This window comes from Pinus tabuliformis, chromosome 7 (assembly GCF_031772625.1).
Source record: "Pinus tabuliformis cultivar Carrire ecotype Pingquan chromosome 7, CPIR1, whole genome shotgun sequence".
In the NCBI taxonomy this organism is placed as follows: Eukaryota; Viridiplantae; Streptophyta; class Pinopsida; order Pinales; family Pinaceae; genus Pinus; species Pinus tabuliformis.
The window spans coordinates 22,889,439-22,907,764 of NC_142293.1; the positions used below are offsets into that span (position 1 = coordinate 22,889,439).

Here is an 18,326-nt window from a genome sequence, read left to right on the forward strand (position 1 = left end):
ATGACCATGGATTGGGGTAGAGCTCATGTATTCGCTTTTGCCCACGAGCTAATTATTTTGTCGCGACCATCTTTTGCATTTTGTGGTACAATTTCCTGTTAAATGTGGCCAATTATGGTTTTTTCTTTTTCTTTTAGCTGCTTCAATCTTCAAGACATCATTCCAGGCCTGACCCAAGGTGGGGGCAAGGGGATAGGGAGGTTGGCCCTATTTGGATCCAGAATGGAAATTGTGACCCAGTTGGGAGAAATGATGAATGGGGTATAGTGAGTGGAAAGGGAGTAATATATACAGGTATAGTGAGTGAAAAGGGAGTAATATATGCGGATAAAGGAATGGGACCACGCACCCAAAGTCGGGGTTTGCCAAGTAGTACCAGCCTAGAACCAAATGGTCAATAAAGAAGATCCCACGGGACTAAGATCCAAGGGTAACATCCAAAAAAGATCAAAGGGACAAGAACACAAACTAAGCCCACCCTTTCCACCAAATCCCCCCATCAATCCATACCCAGAAGTATTCATGATAAGTAAACTCAATACTCAATTACCAAATGACAAGACATACCTTTAGATTCAGGAGGCCCACCTTCAAACATACGATCAATACAGGTGGGACAAAGACCACATCGCCGGCTCAGGTGGCAGAGAAATGGCACAACAAGCTAGTAGGAGGCTGCAAGGGGCTGCTGGCTGCCGGCTGAGGTTCATCATGGACAAAAATTTCTCCTGCATATATCACCCACGAAGTGGTGGGTAACAAGTCCCACAAGATCCAACCAAAATCCCCCAATCCTATACAAGACAAAGAGACCAAGGATTTAGCCCAAAAGGACAAACCATGGCCGACCATCACAAAGTCTAGGACACCTAAATACAATGACTCACGTTGTTTTTACAAAGGCTTTGACTTGTAGCCTTGGGTTTATAGTGGTGATAAATGCAATGTGAAAATATATGTACCCCTGCTCACAAGAGGAGTAACAGGTTCCTTGGAAAATTATAAATAAATTCATACCAATTCTACTTAGTATTAGTAAAATCACTCCTTTTTCTAGTGCATAAATCCATCTCTTACTCCATAGTTGCTATTGTTGTCTGCAGTTTTGAATAACAAATATAAGTGTTACTATGAAATTTATTCTATGAATGATTAGGACAGTCCTTTAAATACCTCATCCACCAAATGCACACATCAGAGAACAAAAACAAGCTTCTGTGAATCTGCACACCTATAAATTGCATGGTGTTATATCTGTAGACTAATTAAATGATGGTTACAGTTCAGCTTGCTCTGCTGACATCTACCTAAACTCTCATAACTTCCCCACTTATTCTTATATTGGCTAGAATAAGTGCATAAGTTGCTTCCATAAACAAGTTTAACCAAGCAACTTCTCAAGACAAGTCTCTTGGAAAGAAAAGGAAACAATAAAAATCAAGACTTGAGAACAATTTAATGGACATCACTGAACTTTAAGAGAAAAAATAAGGCCTAAAAAACTAAGTTCCGAAATTATTACCAGTGACGATCCTAAAATTAAAATCAGCAAGTCCTTTCCCAACTGAGTTCTGCCATATTGCTTCTAATGCTGGAATAATAGGAGTTACGTCAGTGCCAGGAGCAAGGAAACCCAGTCTTGTAAAATCATTTGCCATCTCCGCATAGTCCTCATTCACAGCATGCACCACTGCATCAATCAGGCTTTGTTTGTTTTGCTGGACAATAAATTCAAACTAATGTCATGAACTTATCTCAGGATATAACTCTCTCTACCAGCTCCCCTTTCTCTATTGCAAATCTGCTTTGCAAGCAAAACAAAACAAATCTGATTTTTTTTTCTTTTTTAAGTGACATATAAGAGGTTCTTGGTCCATATCAGAGACAAGATGAACAAAATTGGAAAGTTGCTTATATAGCAAGAAAGCTAGGGGAATTCTCATAGATGACAAATTTAAAACAAAATAGCTAACACTGATAGAGGAAGTTCCCAACCACAGAAATTTTATAAACAAATTGTCTTCTAGCTAAGATATGCAATTGTGTATATTTGGCAAGTGAATTATAATTTCTTTATGCAAGCCTAATAATTTTGCGTATTTAAATCTTTAGAAATAGAAAGATAAGTGTCTTATAAATTTTTGGAATTAAAACCACATTTTGAACTGAATGGTGAACATTTGCTTATCAAAAGATGTCTTTTGGTTTGATAAATGCAGGAGAAACTTTTCAATGGGCAATGGACATTGCTTTTGTTGAAATTTGGCAGCTCAAGGAGAAATTCCCTCCTTTGAGAAACCCTCCTCGCCCTAAGGATACCCTCCATATCAGGACTCTTCCCATCGGTGAAAGTCTGTAAAGAGCAAGGGACACTGACAAAGGTGACAATGGGTCTTTGTCCCATTGTTGTCATTTGGTCTAGTAGTTGTCCCTTAAGTACCCCTCCTAGGGCCCCTACTAGATTGTGTGGCAACAGGTACCTTCAACAAGACTGAGCCTAAGCTACTCTTGAGTGAAATTACTCCATAGGCGTTCCCATCCTGGTAGTTGATCTCATCCAGTGATCCCCTGAACAAAGGTCTACCACTCCTTGGTAAACCCATTTAGAGCGGTTCATATAAGTCCCCCATCTTCTGGTTTCTCTCCTACAGTTGCTAGCTCATCACAGACTCCCTGAATTTAGGTGAGATAGGAAGTAATCCTCTCACCCTTCTACATCTTCGTTGTCCTCAGCTTCTCCTTGAGAATCATTTTATGCTTCTCATACAGATCTTGGTATAGCTTCACAACGGCATCCCACATGTCCTTTGTTGTATTCTTGTCTACAATATGCAGGACAATGTGATCTTGAATATCATCCAAGACCATCCTCTTAGTCTTGGCCATCTCTTTCTTGAAGGTTGCCAGCTGTTGTGGACCTGTTGGTTCTGCCATGACATTTGTCACGAACTCCTTCAAGCCATGCTCATCCAAAAGGAACTGCATCCTGGCTTTCTAGATGCCCGAATTTGAGGTGTTGTCAAGTCTATCCTAATCTTTGAGTCCTACTTTGGCCATCTTGTGAAACTCAAATAAACTAGAGACAAGTGTTGGAAATCTCCTTCTCATTCCTACCCGTCCTTCCTCTTCTACTCACACTTGCTCTGGAAAGCGCAGATTTGTTCTTGTACTGGAAAATCTGATCCTGCACTTACCTCCAGTGTCCTTCTCGGAACTCGCACTGCCTGCTACTCTTCAACTGGGCCACTCGCTCTACCTTCTGGAAGTCCTTCTCCGAAATCTGGCACATGTACTATTGCTCCTGAAGTATGCACTAGTTATACTAACAAGTCTAACTTGGCCTACTGTTGTTGAAAATCAGGAATCTCCTCCTAAAATTAGGAACCTGAAAACCCTCTAGAAATCTCCTTAGTGTGTTTTTCTCTTCCTTCCCTGCACAAATATGCAACTACAACCCTTACTACAAATCTTTTGTGCCAAGATCTACTCTGTGAATCAACTGATCTGCTCACCGGAACCCTTTATCCGACAAATCCACTATCTACTAGAACTACTACTGAGCAAATCGAACTTTTCCACCTCACTAGTTCTTGAAATCATTTTTTTGCCCAACAATTCGCACTGCATGACTGGCCTGTGCAAATCTGAACTCTGTGCTTCAGACCTCCCTCTAAAACTGCACGATCTCTCGATCTTTCACCTCTAAGCCTCCAATTTGATCAATAGTTCTTTGATACCATGTGAAATTTCCTTAAATGCACCAACTGGAAATTATTCTCCTAACAGATTACTAGTTTATTTGTTTATGGAAAATAGAAAATAACTCACTGATGCATTCTTCACAAATAGATTATGCTATGGAAGTAAAATAGAGAACTGAGCAATAGATGCACACAAAAAAATTGACACCAATATTTTTAAACTAACGTCCCCAGAAAAACCCCAAAGGGAAAATCGATGCAGCAGATGAGGGTTTATTTTATTATGAAGCAAATATGGAGAATTACAATTGTTGGCCTTCTGGCTCAGCTCCAATAATTTTATCTCATTGGAAAAATGTTGGGAGAACCCTTTTCCCTCTCCGCAAATCAATCTGGCCTCTCCCTGGCCACTCACACTCGCAACTGTGAAAATTCTATCATTGCAACATCTGATTTACTTTTCCTACTTATTCTTCAATAAGTTATTTATGAAATTCCTTCAATAAACATTGAAATAAATTCTGCTGCAGATATCACACCGTAATACAAAAACAAACACATGAACAAGAATCAACACATTGACACAGATATTTTGGACAATAGTCCCCAAAAAACCCAATGTGGGAAAACCGATGCAGCAAGGGAGGATTTATTCAGCAATTCTTTAGTACAATAGGGTGCCAAACTGGCTTACCCACAGAGAAAAAAATTCTCCAGCTCTTCTCCTAGTCCCAGCGTCAGCTTGGCTGACCTCTGTGTGGCTCCCAGACACTCCGCGTCAACCCCTGCTTGACTGCGTCAGCCTTGGGCCTCTCTGCGTCACCCACGCAAGCCCTCTAGTGACTGCGCAGTCTCTTGCTGCCTCTGCATCTGCCTCTCCTACCTCAGCGCTCGTCTCCAATGGCTGATCCTTTCTCTCTATTCCGTACTTGATGCCTCCTGACTGCTCACCAAACCACTAGTTCGAATTTCTCAGCTAACCCCGCTCCAGAAATTGAACTCACTGGTCTCTCTCAGTGTGTCCTCCAAGTGACCCTCAAGCCTCCTCTTATACTTTTTTCGTTGACAAATCAACGGCCGAGATTAAGTCCCTAATCAACGGCTAAGATTAACTATGGCTTGACCCATGACTTTTGGACCCTTCTATCACAGTTTTATATTAATTCACATTAGTATTTTATTTTCCCAAAGTTTAGACTTAGGGACTCCATTAAAAATATTAATTATTTTAATATCTCCGAAATTGTTTAGAATCTGCCCAAACCATTTCTGTGTATTGGAGATCTCATGTGCTTTAGCCTTTCCACCAATTTTTGTGGCTGGAGCACATCTAATGCTACCCCAAATCAACACTCGCTCTTAGCGAGGACTGTGCTCTAGTGATACACCTCACTGAGTATCACCCTGATCATCCGGCATCGGTCCCTGTGCTGATGCTAAGCCTCCCTGCCCAACATCCTCTGCACTGTTGCATCTTGTACTATTGCCCATGGCTCTGCTACTGCGACTGCTGCATCTATACGACAACTCCCTCTGCATCCGTGCTGTTACTGGTCCTTTCTCCCAACACAACATCCGCACTGCAACTCCCTATGCATCCATGTTGGTATCACTCCCATTTCTGCTACTGAATGGGTTCTTTACCATCCCCATATTTTCCCTGAAGTAGTCAAACTTTGTCCTTCCAAGGGCCTTGGTGAGGATATCCACTACTGGTTCTCCTATAGGAGTGTAGCTCAACTGTACAGCTCCTCGTTGGACACAGTCCCTGACAAAGTGACACCGGATATCAATATGCTTCGACCTATCATGAAACACTAGATTCTCAGAGAGTTAGATGCAACTTTGATTATTGCACATGATCTTGGTCGCCTCCATATTCCTTCTGAATAGGTTCACAAGCAGTTTTCTAAGCCATATGGCCTCACATGAAGTTGTGCTTGCCACCATATATTCTGCCTCAGATGAGCTCAAAGCCACAGACTTTTGTTTCCTACTGCACCAGGAGGTCATTCCTGATCCAATGTTGAAACAGTACCCAGAGGTACTTTTCCGATCCACTAAACTTCCTGCCCAATCTGCATCAGTAAATCCACTCAATCTGATATCCTTACTCCTGGTGTACAAGAGTCCATAATCAACTGTTCCCTGTAAATACCTGAGAACATGTTTGGCTACTGCCCAGTGTGCCCTCTTTGGTTCCACCATGAACTGACTAAGGGTGTTGACAGAGTAGCAAATGTCTGGCCTAGTATTGACCAGATACAACAAGGACCCTATGAGTTGCCTGTATAAGGTGGGATCAACATCCTTGTCTTCCGATGCATCAATATTCTTCCAGTTGGTGAACATTGGAGTAGCCATGGGTCTACAGTCCTCCATCTTGAATCTCTTCAGGATTTATGTAGCATATCTCCCTTGCCCAAGGAAGATCTCTCCCTTTTGCTGCCAGACTTCCAACCCTAGGAAATAATGCATTCATCCCAAATCCTTCATATCGAATTTTGTGGCTAGATTCTTCTTGTAGTCCCCAATGAGCCTGGATGATCCTATCAAAAAGAGATCATCCACATGCAATACTAAGATTAGCAGTGCATTCTCTACAACCAGATAGTACATATTTGGATCTGCGACACTTTTGACAAATCCCATCTTTTGCAAGTAGCTATTGATTCGACCATACCATGTTCTAGGTACTTGTTTCAACCCATACAAGGCTTTCTTCAACCTGCATACATGAGACTTCTTCTCATGTGTCTCAAAGCCCTCTGGTTGTTCAATTTATACCTCTTCTTCTATTACCCCGTTCAGAAAAGTCGTTTTGACATCCATCTGATGAATCTCCCAACCCATCTGAGCTACAAGAGATATCACGGTACTAATAGATGTATACCTGGCTACCGAGGCGAAGGTCCCCTCATAGTCAATTCCTTCCTTTTCAGCATACCCCTTAGCCACAAAACTGGCCTTGTATTTCTCAACACTGTCGTTCGCAACGTATTTGATCTTGTAGATCCATCTCGAACCTACCACTAATCTGTCTTGAGGCCTTGGCACGACCTCCCAGACATCATTCACCATTATGCAGTTGTACTCCTCTACCATCGCGTCTAGCCAAACTTGATGTTGAGTTGCCTCCTTAAAACTGGCAGGTTCCCCATCCTAAGCTACTAATGCCTGATATCTATCTGGTTGTTTTCGCTCCCTCTTATTGTTTCTTGGCGCACCGATGAAGTCCTCTACATCTCGCCGAATCTGACAAAGTTCCTTGCTAGTTCTTCCTCTGCCAACAGGTGTTTCTGTTAGCTCCTCCTCCTCATCCTGAGAATCTTCCTGACCCAAGGAAGAATTTTTTACTTTCGTTGGTTGAAGAGGCTTAACCAACGGCTCCTCTTTTGACTGCTCCTCGGAAGGCATCTCACGAATCTGTATGCCTTAGCATTCTCGCCATATCCCACCTGATATCCCTTTTCCACAGTTTGATCCAACTTCTTCCTCTTTTCCTCTGGTATGCGGCAATATGCTAAACTCCCAAATATCCTAAAATGACTGACTTCATGTGTCTTCCCTGTGAAAACTTTCTCTGGAATAATCTTGTCCAACGCCCGATGAGGAGTCCTATTCTGAACATAGACTGTTGTGTTGCATTCTTCCAACCACAGGAATTTCGGCATATCCTGATCATACATCATGGCCCTAGTTGCTTCTACAATAGTCCTGCCCTTTCTTTATGCTACTCCATTCTGCTCCGGATTATAGGGAGTTGTCCACTCTCTTCGGATGCCCTCCTTAGCACAAAAATCAGTGAAGTCCTTATCGACATACTCTCCACCATTATCTGAGCGCAAAACTTTTATTTTCTTCCCAGTCAGATTCTCCACCAGAGCATTGAACTCTTTGAATCGACTGAAAACCTCGTCCTTGGTTTTCAGAAAATAAATCCAATTTTTCCTCTAGTGGTCATCAATGAAGGTAAGGAAATACTCGGCACCACTGAGAGCTTTGACAGACATAGGCCCGCAGATATCTGAGTGTATCAATCCTAGTACACTCTTGGCCCTATGTTTGCTCCTAGGAAATGCTGCCTTGGCATACATTCCTAGAGCGCATCGTCTGCGTACATCATCTCGTTCCGTACTCAGATCCAGAACTCCTGTTACAGTGCTCTTGAGAATTTTGTAGAAATTCCCACTGTAGATCACCTGATAATGCAATAAACTAAAGCAAAATACTTGATCTACTTCTACAAACAAACTTTGTGGAAGCTTAATCAATTTGAGCTAGATCAATTAGAACACATATAACAAAGAAGAAGAAATCATACACACATGAACACAGAAGAATACTCTGGGGAAAGCCTCAGCTAAAAACCCCGATCTTTGTATTATCATACAAGTGGAAATATGTTCAAATTACACAAAGCATCAGCTCACAAGCTATCCTGCTCTCAACACAATCGAACAATACAGCTCACAGACTAAATAGACACAAGATATGCCTTCCCTCAGCCCTCCAAGCCTCCTATTTCCTTGCGCAGTTTCTCTTGGGTCCTCTAGCTATATCCTGTGTGTAATAACCAATCACACACTGCTCTGACCTCTGAAATAGCTGCGCAATCCTAAAGGAGATAACTCCTTATGCATGGATGAGTTTCCTATATAGGAAAAATCCTCCAACTGATGGTACACTGTCCCCTCCTTAAATCTCAACTGGGTCTCTATCTGAACTGACATGCATGAGTTATTTATGAGAGAATATTCAGTTATCTAAAGTACACTAGTTGCATGCATGCATGCATTAACTGACTGAACTCACAATTAGTTCCACAAACTGTTGGAACTAATCTAGCTAGACTAAACTCAGTTAACTGAGCTAACTAATTACAACTCAAAGTACAACTCATCCCGATCTCCTTAATTAAGGGATAACTTCCTCAATCAAAGGGATAACTGTTGCATGACTTCACATAGACTTCATGTTTGATTTTCTCTAACTAATTAACTCAAAATGAATTAATTAATTATTTTACAAATAGCTGCCGAGATCAAATTCGAATTTTAATTCTCAATTTTAATTTAAGGACTAATTAAAATTGGAATCTATCCTGAAATGCTATTTATAGCAATTCTATTTTTAGCATTTCTATTTTATCATTCCTTGTTGCTATTTCCAACACTGGTACCTGAAATGCTATTTATAGCATTTCTATTTTTAGCATTTCTTGTTGCTATTTTCAACAAATTCTCAAAGCTCCATGGTGCAAATGACCCATTCTTCTGTGCCATAGTTCGTTCAAGTCCATGACTGCCTATTAGTGGCATTGGTGATTCTAGTTGTAATATATAGAACCTGTTACTTTTGATCCCGATCTGCACTTTCTTTTTCCAGCTCGGGTGTTTGATGTATATCTTCTCCTTGATGAAGTAGACATCATAGGCCTTGCCTTGAAGTTGCGACATAGAAAGTAAGTTCATCCCCAATCCTGGTACATGCAGCACATTTGTAGCACGAAACCGTTCTCCCGATTCTGTTTGAAAAACTATGGTACCCTTCCCTACCAGAGTACACTTTGCCTAGTTCCCCATGGTGATCTGAAAGTTCATCTTCTCTTTGTTGATTTGGGGTAGCATCGGATGTGCTCTAGCCACGAAATTTGGTGGAGAGGTTGGCGCACATGAGATCTCCAATACCCAAAAAGGGTTTCGGCAAATACTAAACAGATCAGGAGATACTAAAATAATTGATATTTTTAATGGAGTCCCTAAGTCTAACTTTAAGGAAAATAAAATATTAATGTGTATTAATATGAACCAATGTTAGAGTGGTCCAAAAGGCATGGATCAAGCCAGATCTAATCTTAGCAGTTGATTAGGGACTTAATATTTTCCATTGATATGTCAACGAGAAAAGTATAAGAGGAGGCTTGAGGGTTGCCTGGAGAACACACCAGAGTGATCAGTCATTCTATTCTCTAGAGCGGGGTTTGCTAAGAGAGATAGAATCAGTGATCGGAGAGCAACTGAGGGGCATTGAGTACAAAGAGACAGAGAGGCAGAGATAGCACTGGGAAAGAAGCAGAGCAGCCAAGGAGAGTGATGCAGGAGCAGCCAGTGCTCACGCAGGGCCACGCAGAGGCAACTAAGTGTTGTGCAGAGCACCAAAGAGGCCAGTGTAGTTGACAGCCTGACACAGAGGCTCAGAGAGCTGACGCAGGGCCTCCTGGGGCTGACGTAGTCCAAGATAGACTGACGTAGGACCAGCACTGGGATACGAGAGGCTGACACAGTCCAGATTAGGCAGACGTTGGGGTTTCTGGGGCAGATTGGTGCTGAGTAGCTGCCGGAAGGATTATCCGGGGTTTCAGCCAGTAGATTTGTCAGAAACAGAGAGGTATTACTGCTAAGGAAATTCTCTGTTGGGTAGGCCAGTTTCGGCACCCAAATTGTACTCTGATATTGCTTAATAAGAAAACCCTCAAATCGCTGCACCGATTTTCCCACATTAGGTTTTTTCGGGGACATTAGTCCAAAAATAATGGTGTCATATGGTGTGTTTGTTTCTATTTCTTTTTAGTTGTTGATCTGTAATATGTTGAGCATGCACTAGTGTTTATTTTCAGTATTTACATTGTAAATAACTTGTTAAGGAAAATAACAAGTAGGTAGGAATAAATCAAATAAAGTGCATGGAGGGTTTCTAACTAAGTAAACTTAGAAACTTCAACATGGTATCAGAGCGGGATTGCAGATCACAGGAGGACTAAAATACATCAGTCGAGTGGAGCAATAGCAGCAGAAAATAGTTGTCCCAAGGTGACAGAAGTTGTTTCTAGCAGCACAGAAGCCAAGGAGTGTGACGTAGAGCCAGCCAAGGCCCACACAGAGCTAGCTAGGGAGCTGCGCATAGCCTCAAAGAGGCTAGCATTGCTGACGCAGAGGGCCAGAGGGTTGACACAGGGCCTCCCAGGGCTGACGCAGACCCATCCAGGGTGACGCAGGGCCAGCGTGAGGTAGAGAGGGGTTGACGCAGTCCATAGATAAGCAGTTGCTAGGGTTTAGAAGGCTACAGGAATATTGCAGAGTGGAGTTGGTGAGGTACTGTAGTCAGAGCAGTACCTGACAGAGCAAGGCTAGAGGAGTTGTTATCGAGGGTTTCTAACCAAGGAACCCGGATTAGTGGTGAAGTTGCACAAGACGATCAGAGTAGGAGGCATCTCAACAAGCAGCAGAAGGATTTCCAAGAGGGAAATCAGGACCCAGAGGGAGTCTAGAAGAGAACTTCCAGACGACAAGTACAGACTCAGAGGAGTCGAACAAAGAACTTCGAGGAGGGAAGTAGAGGAGCATCATGGCACTACATGGGGTAAGAGACCAGGATAGACTGGACAGAGCATCAAACTTCGCAGTCTGGAAGGCCAGAATCTTATCAGTGCTCGACAGGAATCGTGTCAAGAACTTCGCCTTGAAGGGAGTAGTTGTCCCAGTCGACCCCAATGATAATGACAGGTACAAAGAGGTGACGGCGAGGGCCAAGTGTATCATCCTTGACGGGATCAAGGATCATGTGGTACCACATATAGCCGAGAAGGAAATGGCATTTGAGATGTGGGAGGCTCTCTAGAAGCTGTACCACCATACTTCTGTGCAAAGAAGAATGTTGCTCGAGAACCAGATGAGGTCGTATCAGATGAAAAAGGGTCAATCGATTGACATCTTCCTCGGAGGACTGAATGAGATCCGAGACCAGTTGACTGCTATAGGAGCAACACCGGATTAGGAGCTTATGGTGAGGACAACCCTGAATGTTGTCTCAGAAGATTAGGAAGTATTTGTCTGGAGTATCCTAGGCAGAGGGACCCTCCCACCTTGGGACGAGATGTGGGCAGCTCTTCGTCAGGAAGAGATTAGACGGCAGTCGAAGACAGGCATGTAATATCCCTTATCAGGAATATACTTCAAACACAAGCAAACTCCAACCAGAGATGGACTGGGAGGGCATTTACCAGATATGTCGCCTCTGAAAAGAGGACGAGATCCGGAGGCTACCTGGCCCTTTCCAGAGTCTGTCTAAGAGTATAATAGAAACACACAAGTGGTATAATAGCCGAAAATACTCAAAGAGATACAAATAACAATGATACGATATATATCAAATAAACCATAAGCAGATACACAAGAAATGCAGAGAGAATGCTAAGCCATTTTATTATACTGAGTAATAAAATGAGTATAGGAGGTGATCAGGAAGATGGCACCTCTACTTGCACTAGGCAAGTGAAGAAATACACTCAGAATAGCAAAGGAATGGCCCCTCTCTGATCTGCGTCCAAGCTGCTAGGAAAACTGTTGTGTTGCTGTTGCTGCTAGAAATCAAACGAGGATTTGGGGTTGCTCCCCTCCTCAGAAAAGGTTGAAACTCTGGAATCGGACTCTATACAAAAAACCTAGAAAAACCCAGAAAGCTCTCATGGAATGGCCGACCCCAAAAATCACCCCATTGGGGTTCTGCGTAGTTCCTCACTGCTCTGCGCTGCCATTGAATGAGATACTCCAGAAACCTGCCTAAAACCCTTGCCAAAACTCCCCAATATGCAAGGGTTGATCCCCTGCTCAACCTCACAGCACAAACCCCCTGCAAACCCTCAACCAGAACTCCTGCTCAAAGGAACTGCGTCCCTCTCCCAGTACTGCGTAGTCCTCCAAAACACTGATAAAACTACTGCTGAAATGCTGAAGATACTGCTGCTAAAATGCCAACGAAAATACCTTCCCCGAGCAGGCACTCGAAGTTCCCCGGGGCTAAGGGTGAGATCTCCGAACGGAGACACTCAATGCACTAAACAGTGCTGCAGACTAGCTAAACAGCCAGCGTGCTCTAAGTCGAAACGACTATCACAAATGCACATAACTGAATAATCCAAATGAGGGGGCTCCTCTCTCTTTCATAGCCTTCACCTCTCTCAATCCCAAGGCTCACATCTTCCTGCGTGGTTCCCCTCTTGCCACGTGTTCCTTCCCTCCTGCGCAGTGTCTCCATGTGTCTACGTGGGCTCCATTTCTACGTCCCACTTTGGCCTCCTTGGCATCCCTTTCAGTCACAACGTTGTGCTACCTAGGAAGTGACTTTTTATTCTAAAGTGAGTTATGTCCCCCTTCCTCACTTTTTATTTACAAATAACTATAGAAGGCAAAAATTGAACAAAACCGAATATTCCAATTAGCCATAGCTAATTAGGAATATTACAGTCTCCCCTGACAAAATGTTGGTTGTCCTCAAGCAACTGAAGTGATGGATGTTGTAAGATTTTCTCACTCTCCCAAGTGGCATCCTCGTCCGGCAAATTCTTCCACCTCACCAAGAATTCCCAAACAATCCTGCTCCACAGCTGCCTCTCCCTGGTATCAATGATAGCCTCCGGCTGCAATACCAAATGCCCCTCATCATCCATGGGTGGTAGCTCATCTGTCATGGTCACCTGCTGCCCCAATGCCTTCTTTAGGCATGATACATGAAAAATGTTATGAATCTTGCTGCCTTAGGGCAGCTCCAACTCATATGCAACCTGTCCAATCCTGCGTATCACCCTGTATGGCCCACAAAAGCGGGGCTTGAGCTTCTCAGCCCCCTTCTGCTTAAGCGACGATTGTCGGTATGGCTGTAATCGTAGGTAGACGATGTCCCCCACCTCGAACTGTCTCTCCACCCGACCCCTGTCGGCATACAGCTTCTGCTGGTTCTGTGTTGTAGCCATGTTATCCTTGAGAGCTCGGAGAATATCTTGACTCTCTTGGACCCAAATCTTGGCTCTAGGAGCCCTGCTATCCCCAAACATCACGTTGACAAAAGATAAAGGATGATACCCATATAAGGCATAGAATGGTGACATACCAATGGACATGTGATGTGAAGTATTGTAGCAGTACTCCCCTAGAGGCAGCCACCTCAACCATGCTCGCTGATGCCCACTGACATAGTTAGGCAAGTAGCCCTCTAGCCACTTGTTAACTATCTCTGTCTATCCATCCATCTGTGGGTGATAACTGGTACTCGGTGTCAACTCTGTCCCCACCAACCGGAAAAGCTCCTGCCAAAACCTGCCCATGAAACAACTGTCCCTATCACTGACGATGGTCTTAGGAAGACCATGTAGCCTGAAGATCTCTCTAAATAACATCTCGACCACCTGTTTTGCTGTATAGTGTGCGGATACGGCAAAAAAGTGTGCGTACTTCGTCAGTCGATCAACGACGACAACGATACAATCCTTGCCCTGTACCATGGGCAACCCTGTGATGAAGTCCATCGAAATACTCTCCCATTTCCCCTCGGGAATGGGAAGAGGCTGCAATAATCCCGCGGGATGGCTCATCTCTCCCTTGTTCCTCTGGCAAATATCGCACTCTCGGATGTGTTGGAGTACGTCCTCCTTGAGGCCCCTCCATGAGAACCTCTCCGTAATGGCCCTGTAGGTTTTGGTAAACCCCTGATGTCCTACCAATGGTGAATCATGTGACGCCTGGAGTATCTTCTTCTTGAGCTGAGACCCCTCAGTCAAGAAGATCCGGTCCCTGTAATAGATGATCTCATCGATCACTCTGTACCTGTCATCTGCCACCTGCCCATCCAGTACCTCACATGCAAACCTGTCCTTGGAGCACTCTACAAAGAGTCGAGCCCTCCAGTCTGTATCCAAGCTCATAAGAGACAACGTGGCTGGTCTACATGAAAGGCCATCTGCTACCACGTTGTTCTTACCCTTGACATACTTAATGTCAAAGTCATATGCTTGGACCTTGTTGATCCACTTCTGCTGCCTCCCTGTAGCTACTTCTGCTCCAAGAAGAACTTGAGGCTATTATGATCAGTCCTCACCCTGAACCTGTTACCTACCAGATACTGTCGGTACTTAACCAATGCATGCATGATGGCCAGCATCTCCTTGTCATATATAGAATACAACCTCTCGTGTGGAAGGAATTTTCGGCTCTCAAAGGCTATAGGGTGACCTCCCTGCATCAATACTGCGCCGATCCCCTCTCCTGATGCATCACACTCCAAAACAAAAGACTGCGTAAAATCTGGCAACGCAAGCACTGGGCAGCTGCTCATAACCTCCTTGAGCCTGTCAAAGGCTTGTTGCGCTGTATCTGACCAACTGAATGCCCCCTTCCTTGTCAAATCTGTCAGGGGTGCAACAAGCTGCGAGAAACCTTTGACGAACTTCCGGTAGTAAGTACAAATGCCAATGAATCCTCGAAGTTCTGTCACATTTCTCGGCTCCAGCCATTCTCTGATGGCCCTGATCTTCTCCTCGTGGACCCTCACTCCGTCCACCCCTATGATGTGTCCCAGATACAACATCTTCGTCAACCCAAACTCATACTTAGAGAGTTTGGCATAGAACTGTTGCTCCTGTAAGATATGCAACACTGTCTCAATGTGTTGGAGATGCTCCTCCCAAGTCCTGCTGTAAATGAGAATGTCATCGAAGAATACCAACACAAACTTCCTCAAGTGACTACGGAAGATGTGATTCATACAGGACTAAAACGTAGTTGGGGCGTTGGTTAGCCCAAAAGGCGTCACCAAGAATTCAAAGTGCCCATAGTAACACCTGAAGGCGGTCTTGGGAATGTCCTGCTCCCTCACGCGAATCTGATGGTACCCAGATCTCAAATCAATCTTTGAGAAGAAACGTGCCCCTCTCAACTCGTCCATCAACTCATCGATCCTGGGTATGGGGTACCTGTTCTTAAAGGTCTTCTTGTTCAGGGCCCTGTAGTCAATGCACATTCTCAATGTACCATCCCTCTTCTTCACCAACACCACAGAAGAAGCAAAAGGACTCGTGCTCGGTCGGATATGCCCAAGAGCTAGCAACTCCTGGATAGTCCACTCGATCTCATCCCGATAGGCCTTGGGGTGCCTATAGGCGGTGGTGATCAAGGCCTGTATGCCCTGCTCAAGCTCGATGGTGTGCTCAAACCCCCGATCTGGCGGCTATCCTGGTGGAATCTCCCCAAACACTATGGCATACCAATCAAGGATAGACTGTATCTCTGGATGTACCGTCTGCCCTGAAGTCCCTGCCTCTGATGCACGTAACTCCACTACCCACTCTATGTCCCCCTTTCGGAAAACTGCCTCCATCCGATGAGCCGAAACAGTCTGAGGCGGATATGTGTGTTGTCCCCGTATCTTCTCATGCCTCCCTGTCTTCTCATCATCCCACTCCATCTCTAGGGTCTTCCAATCTGTCGTGACCTTCCCTAGAGTGATAAGCCACTTAACACCCAGTATCATGTTGGTGTCCGGAATATCGACCACGAAAAAGTGGTCAGTCAATGTGTAGGTGCCCATCGTCACTGAAAGCTCGGAAACATATCGAGCACACGTCATGGTCTGATCATCGGGACCAAGACTAAAAACCCATCGAAGCTCTCTGTCTGTATACCTCTCCGCTCAACCATCTGGGCATCGATGAAGTTGTGGGTCGCCCCACTGTCCACCAAAACTGATACTCGTTGACCATGTACTATCCCATGTACGCGTAGCGTCAGATATTTGGGTACTCCTCGCAATGCTACAAGGGCCCCTCCGATAGGTGCAAATGATGCACCTCCTGCTGCTGGTGGTGGAGGTGGTAAAAGTCCCTGTATGGCATGGCTATCTCTTGCCTACCCATCATCCTCGCCATCCTCTTCTCCATTGCTCTCGGAGAAGACCTCAATAAAATGTGCTTTACCAGCAGCACATCTATGTCCCGGTGCCCACGGCTCCTGACATGTGAAGCACAACCGCTTCTTCTTCAGCTCCCTCCTGGCATCATCATCAAGCTGTACTCGTCCTGGATTTCCCTTTGGCGGTGGAATCCTCACGTCCTTCCCCTTAGACTGGAAAGTCTGTCTCTGGGGGTAAGGTGTCCGGGTCCTGGGTAAGACATCCTGTAAGTCCCGGGTCCTGTTAATAGCGTCCTGGAGTGTGGCTGGTCTAGTGGATCGGACTAGACCCTGAAGTGGCTCTACTAACCCCTCAACATACATGTAGACCCTCCGTGCCGTGGATAAGTCTGGCACCATCACGGAGACCCTCAAGAAATCTGCAATGTAGGTCTCTGGGCTCCCCGTCTGTTTGAGCCTCGCCAGCTCAACGAAATGCTGCTCTGGATCCCTCCGATCAAATCGCTCCATCAGTCTCCTGGTAAACTAGGCATATGTCGTCACTGTGGAGTGCCCCAATGTAACCATCCCATGAAACCACCAATCCTGGGCCTCGCCATCCAAATGCAATGTTGCCACCTTGATGGCCTGTCTCCGACATCTGGTTAAGCTGGAAATAAATGTCTAGCTTCTCCACCCAAGACTTTGTCGAACTGTTTGATGAACCATCAAACATGGGCAAGTGGAATCTACTCGCTGCACGGTGAGTATCACCATCATGGTAATGCCGGTACCCTCTGTGATGGTCGCGGGGTCTACTATCCCGCTGGAGCTGAACAAAATCTCTGAATGAGAGGGCTTCCCTGAACTCCTGCCCATAGGCCTGGTACTCTACAAAATAATTGCCCATATTTCCAGGCTCTGCCTCCCACTGGGCTACGGCCCCCATGCCTGCTCCTAAGAAAGTGGGCATGGTAGAGCGTGTAGGGGCATGTGAGGCCACATGTTGCGCAGTATCACGCTGCTCTGGCAAGTGATGGGATGCACTTGATCCCTCACCAATCTGAAAAACTCGTGGGCTCTCACACTGTCTGGCCTCAACTGCCGTGAATCTCTGCCCCATCACCTCAATCTGCCTCGACAGATCCTGCACTGATTTGAGGAGCATATCCGCAAATCTCTTCCCATCCTCGTTGGCCATCTGTTCTGCGTCCACTACTGGCTCTTTCTGTTCTGCGTCTATCACAAGCTCCACTTGTTCTACGTCCACCACAGGAACACAATCTCCCTCCCCGTAGGTATTCTCCAACCTACGTCCAGTGTCTCTATACCTCCTACCTCTGTAACAAATATAGGGTTTTTCCCCTAGTGTCATAGATTGCTAACTCCACAGGCTGAGTCAGATCTATGCTCTAATACCACTGTAATATCCCTTATCAGGAATATACCTCAAACACAAGCAAACTCCAACCAGAGATGGACTGGGAGGGCATTTACCAGATATGTCGCCTCTGAAAAGAGGACGAGATCCGGAGGCTACCTGGCCCTTTCCAGACTCTATCTAAGAGTATAATAGAAACACACAAATGGTATAATAGCCAAAAATTCTCAAATAGATACAAATAACAATGATACGATATATATCAAATAAACCATAAGCAGATACACAAGAAATGCAAAGAGAACGCTAAGCCATTTTATTATACTGAGTAATAAAATGAGTACAGGAGGTGATCAGGAAGATGGCACCTCTACTTGCACTAGGCAAGTAAAGAAATACACTCAGAATAGCAAAGGAATGGCCCATCTCTGATCTACGTCCAAGCTGCTGGGAAAACTGTTGTGCTGCTGCTGCTAGAAATCAAATGAGGATTTAGGGTTGCTCCCCTCCTCAGAAAAGGCTGAAACGCTGGAATCGGACTCTACTCAAGAAACCCAAAAAAACCCAGAAAGCTCTCGTGGAATG

General features: G+C 44.7%; 1 protein-coding gene across 4 annotated transcripts in view; it reads right to left on the bottom strand.

Moving 5' to 3' along the window:
* LOC149244930 (protein ACTIVITY OF BC1 COMPLEX KINASE 1, chloroplastic-like) overlaps positions 1 to 18,326 on the bottom strand; it is a 352,991-nt gene that overhangs the window by 157,755 nt on the left and 176,910 nt on the right. For all 4 annotated transcript variants that reach the window (XM_089457620.1, XM_089457621.1, XM_089457622.1 and 1 more), the window contains one exon: positions 1,523 to 1,718. In XM_089457620.1, coding sequence (XP_089313746.1) covers positions 1,523 to 1,718 — 196 coding nt within the window. The remainder of the gene's footprint in view (positions 1 to 1,522; positions 1,719 to 18,326) is intronic.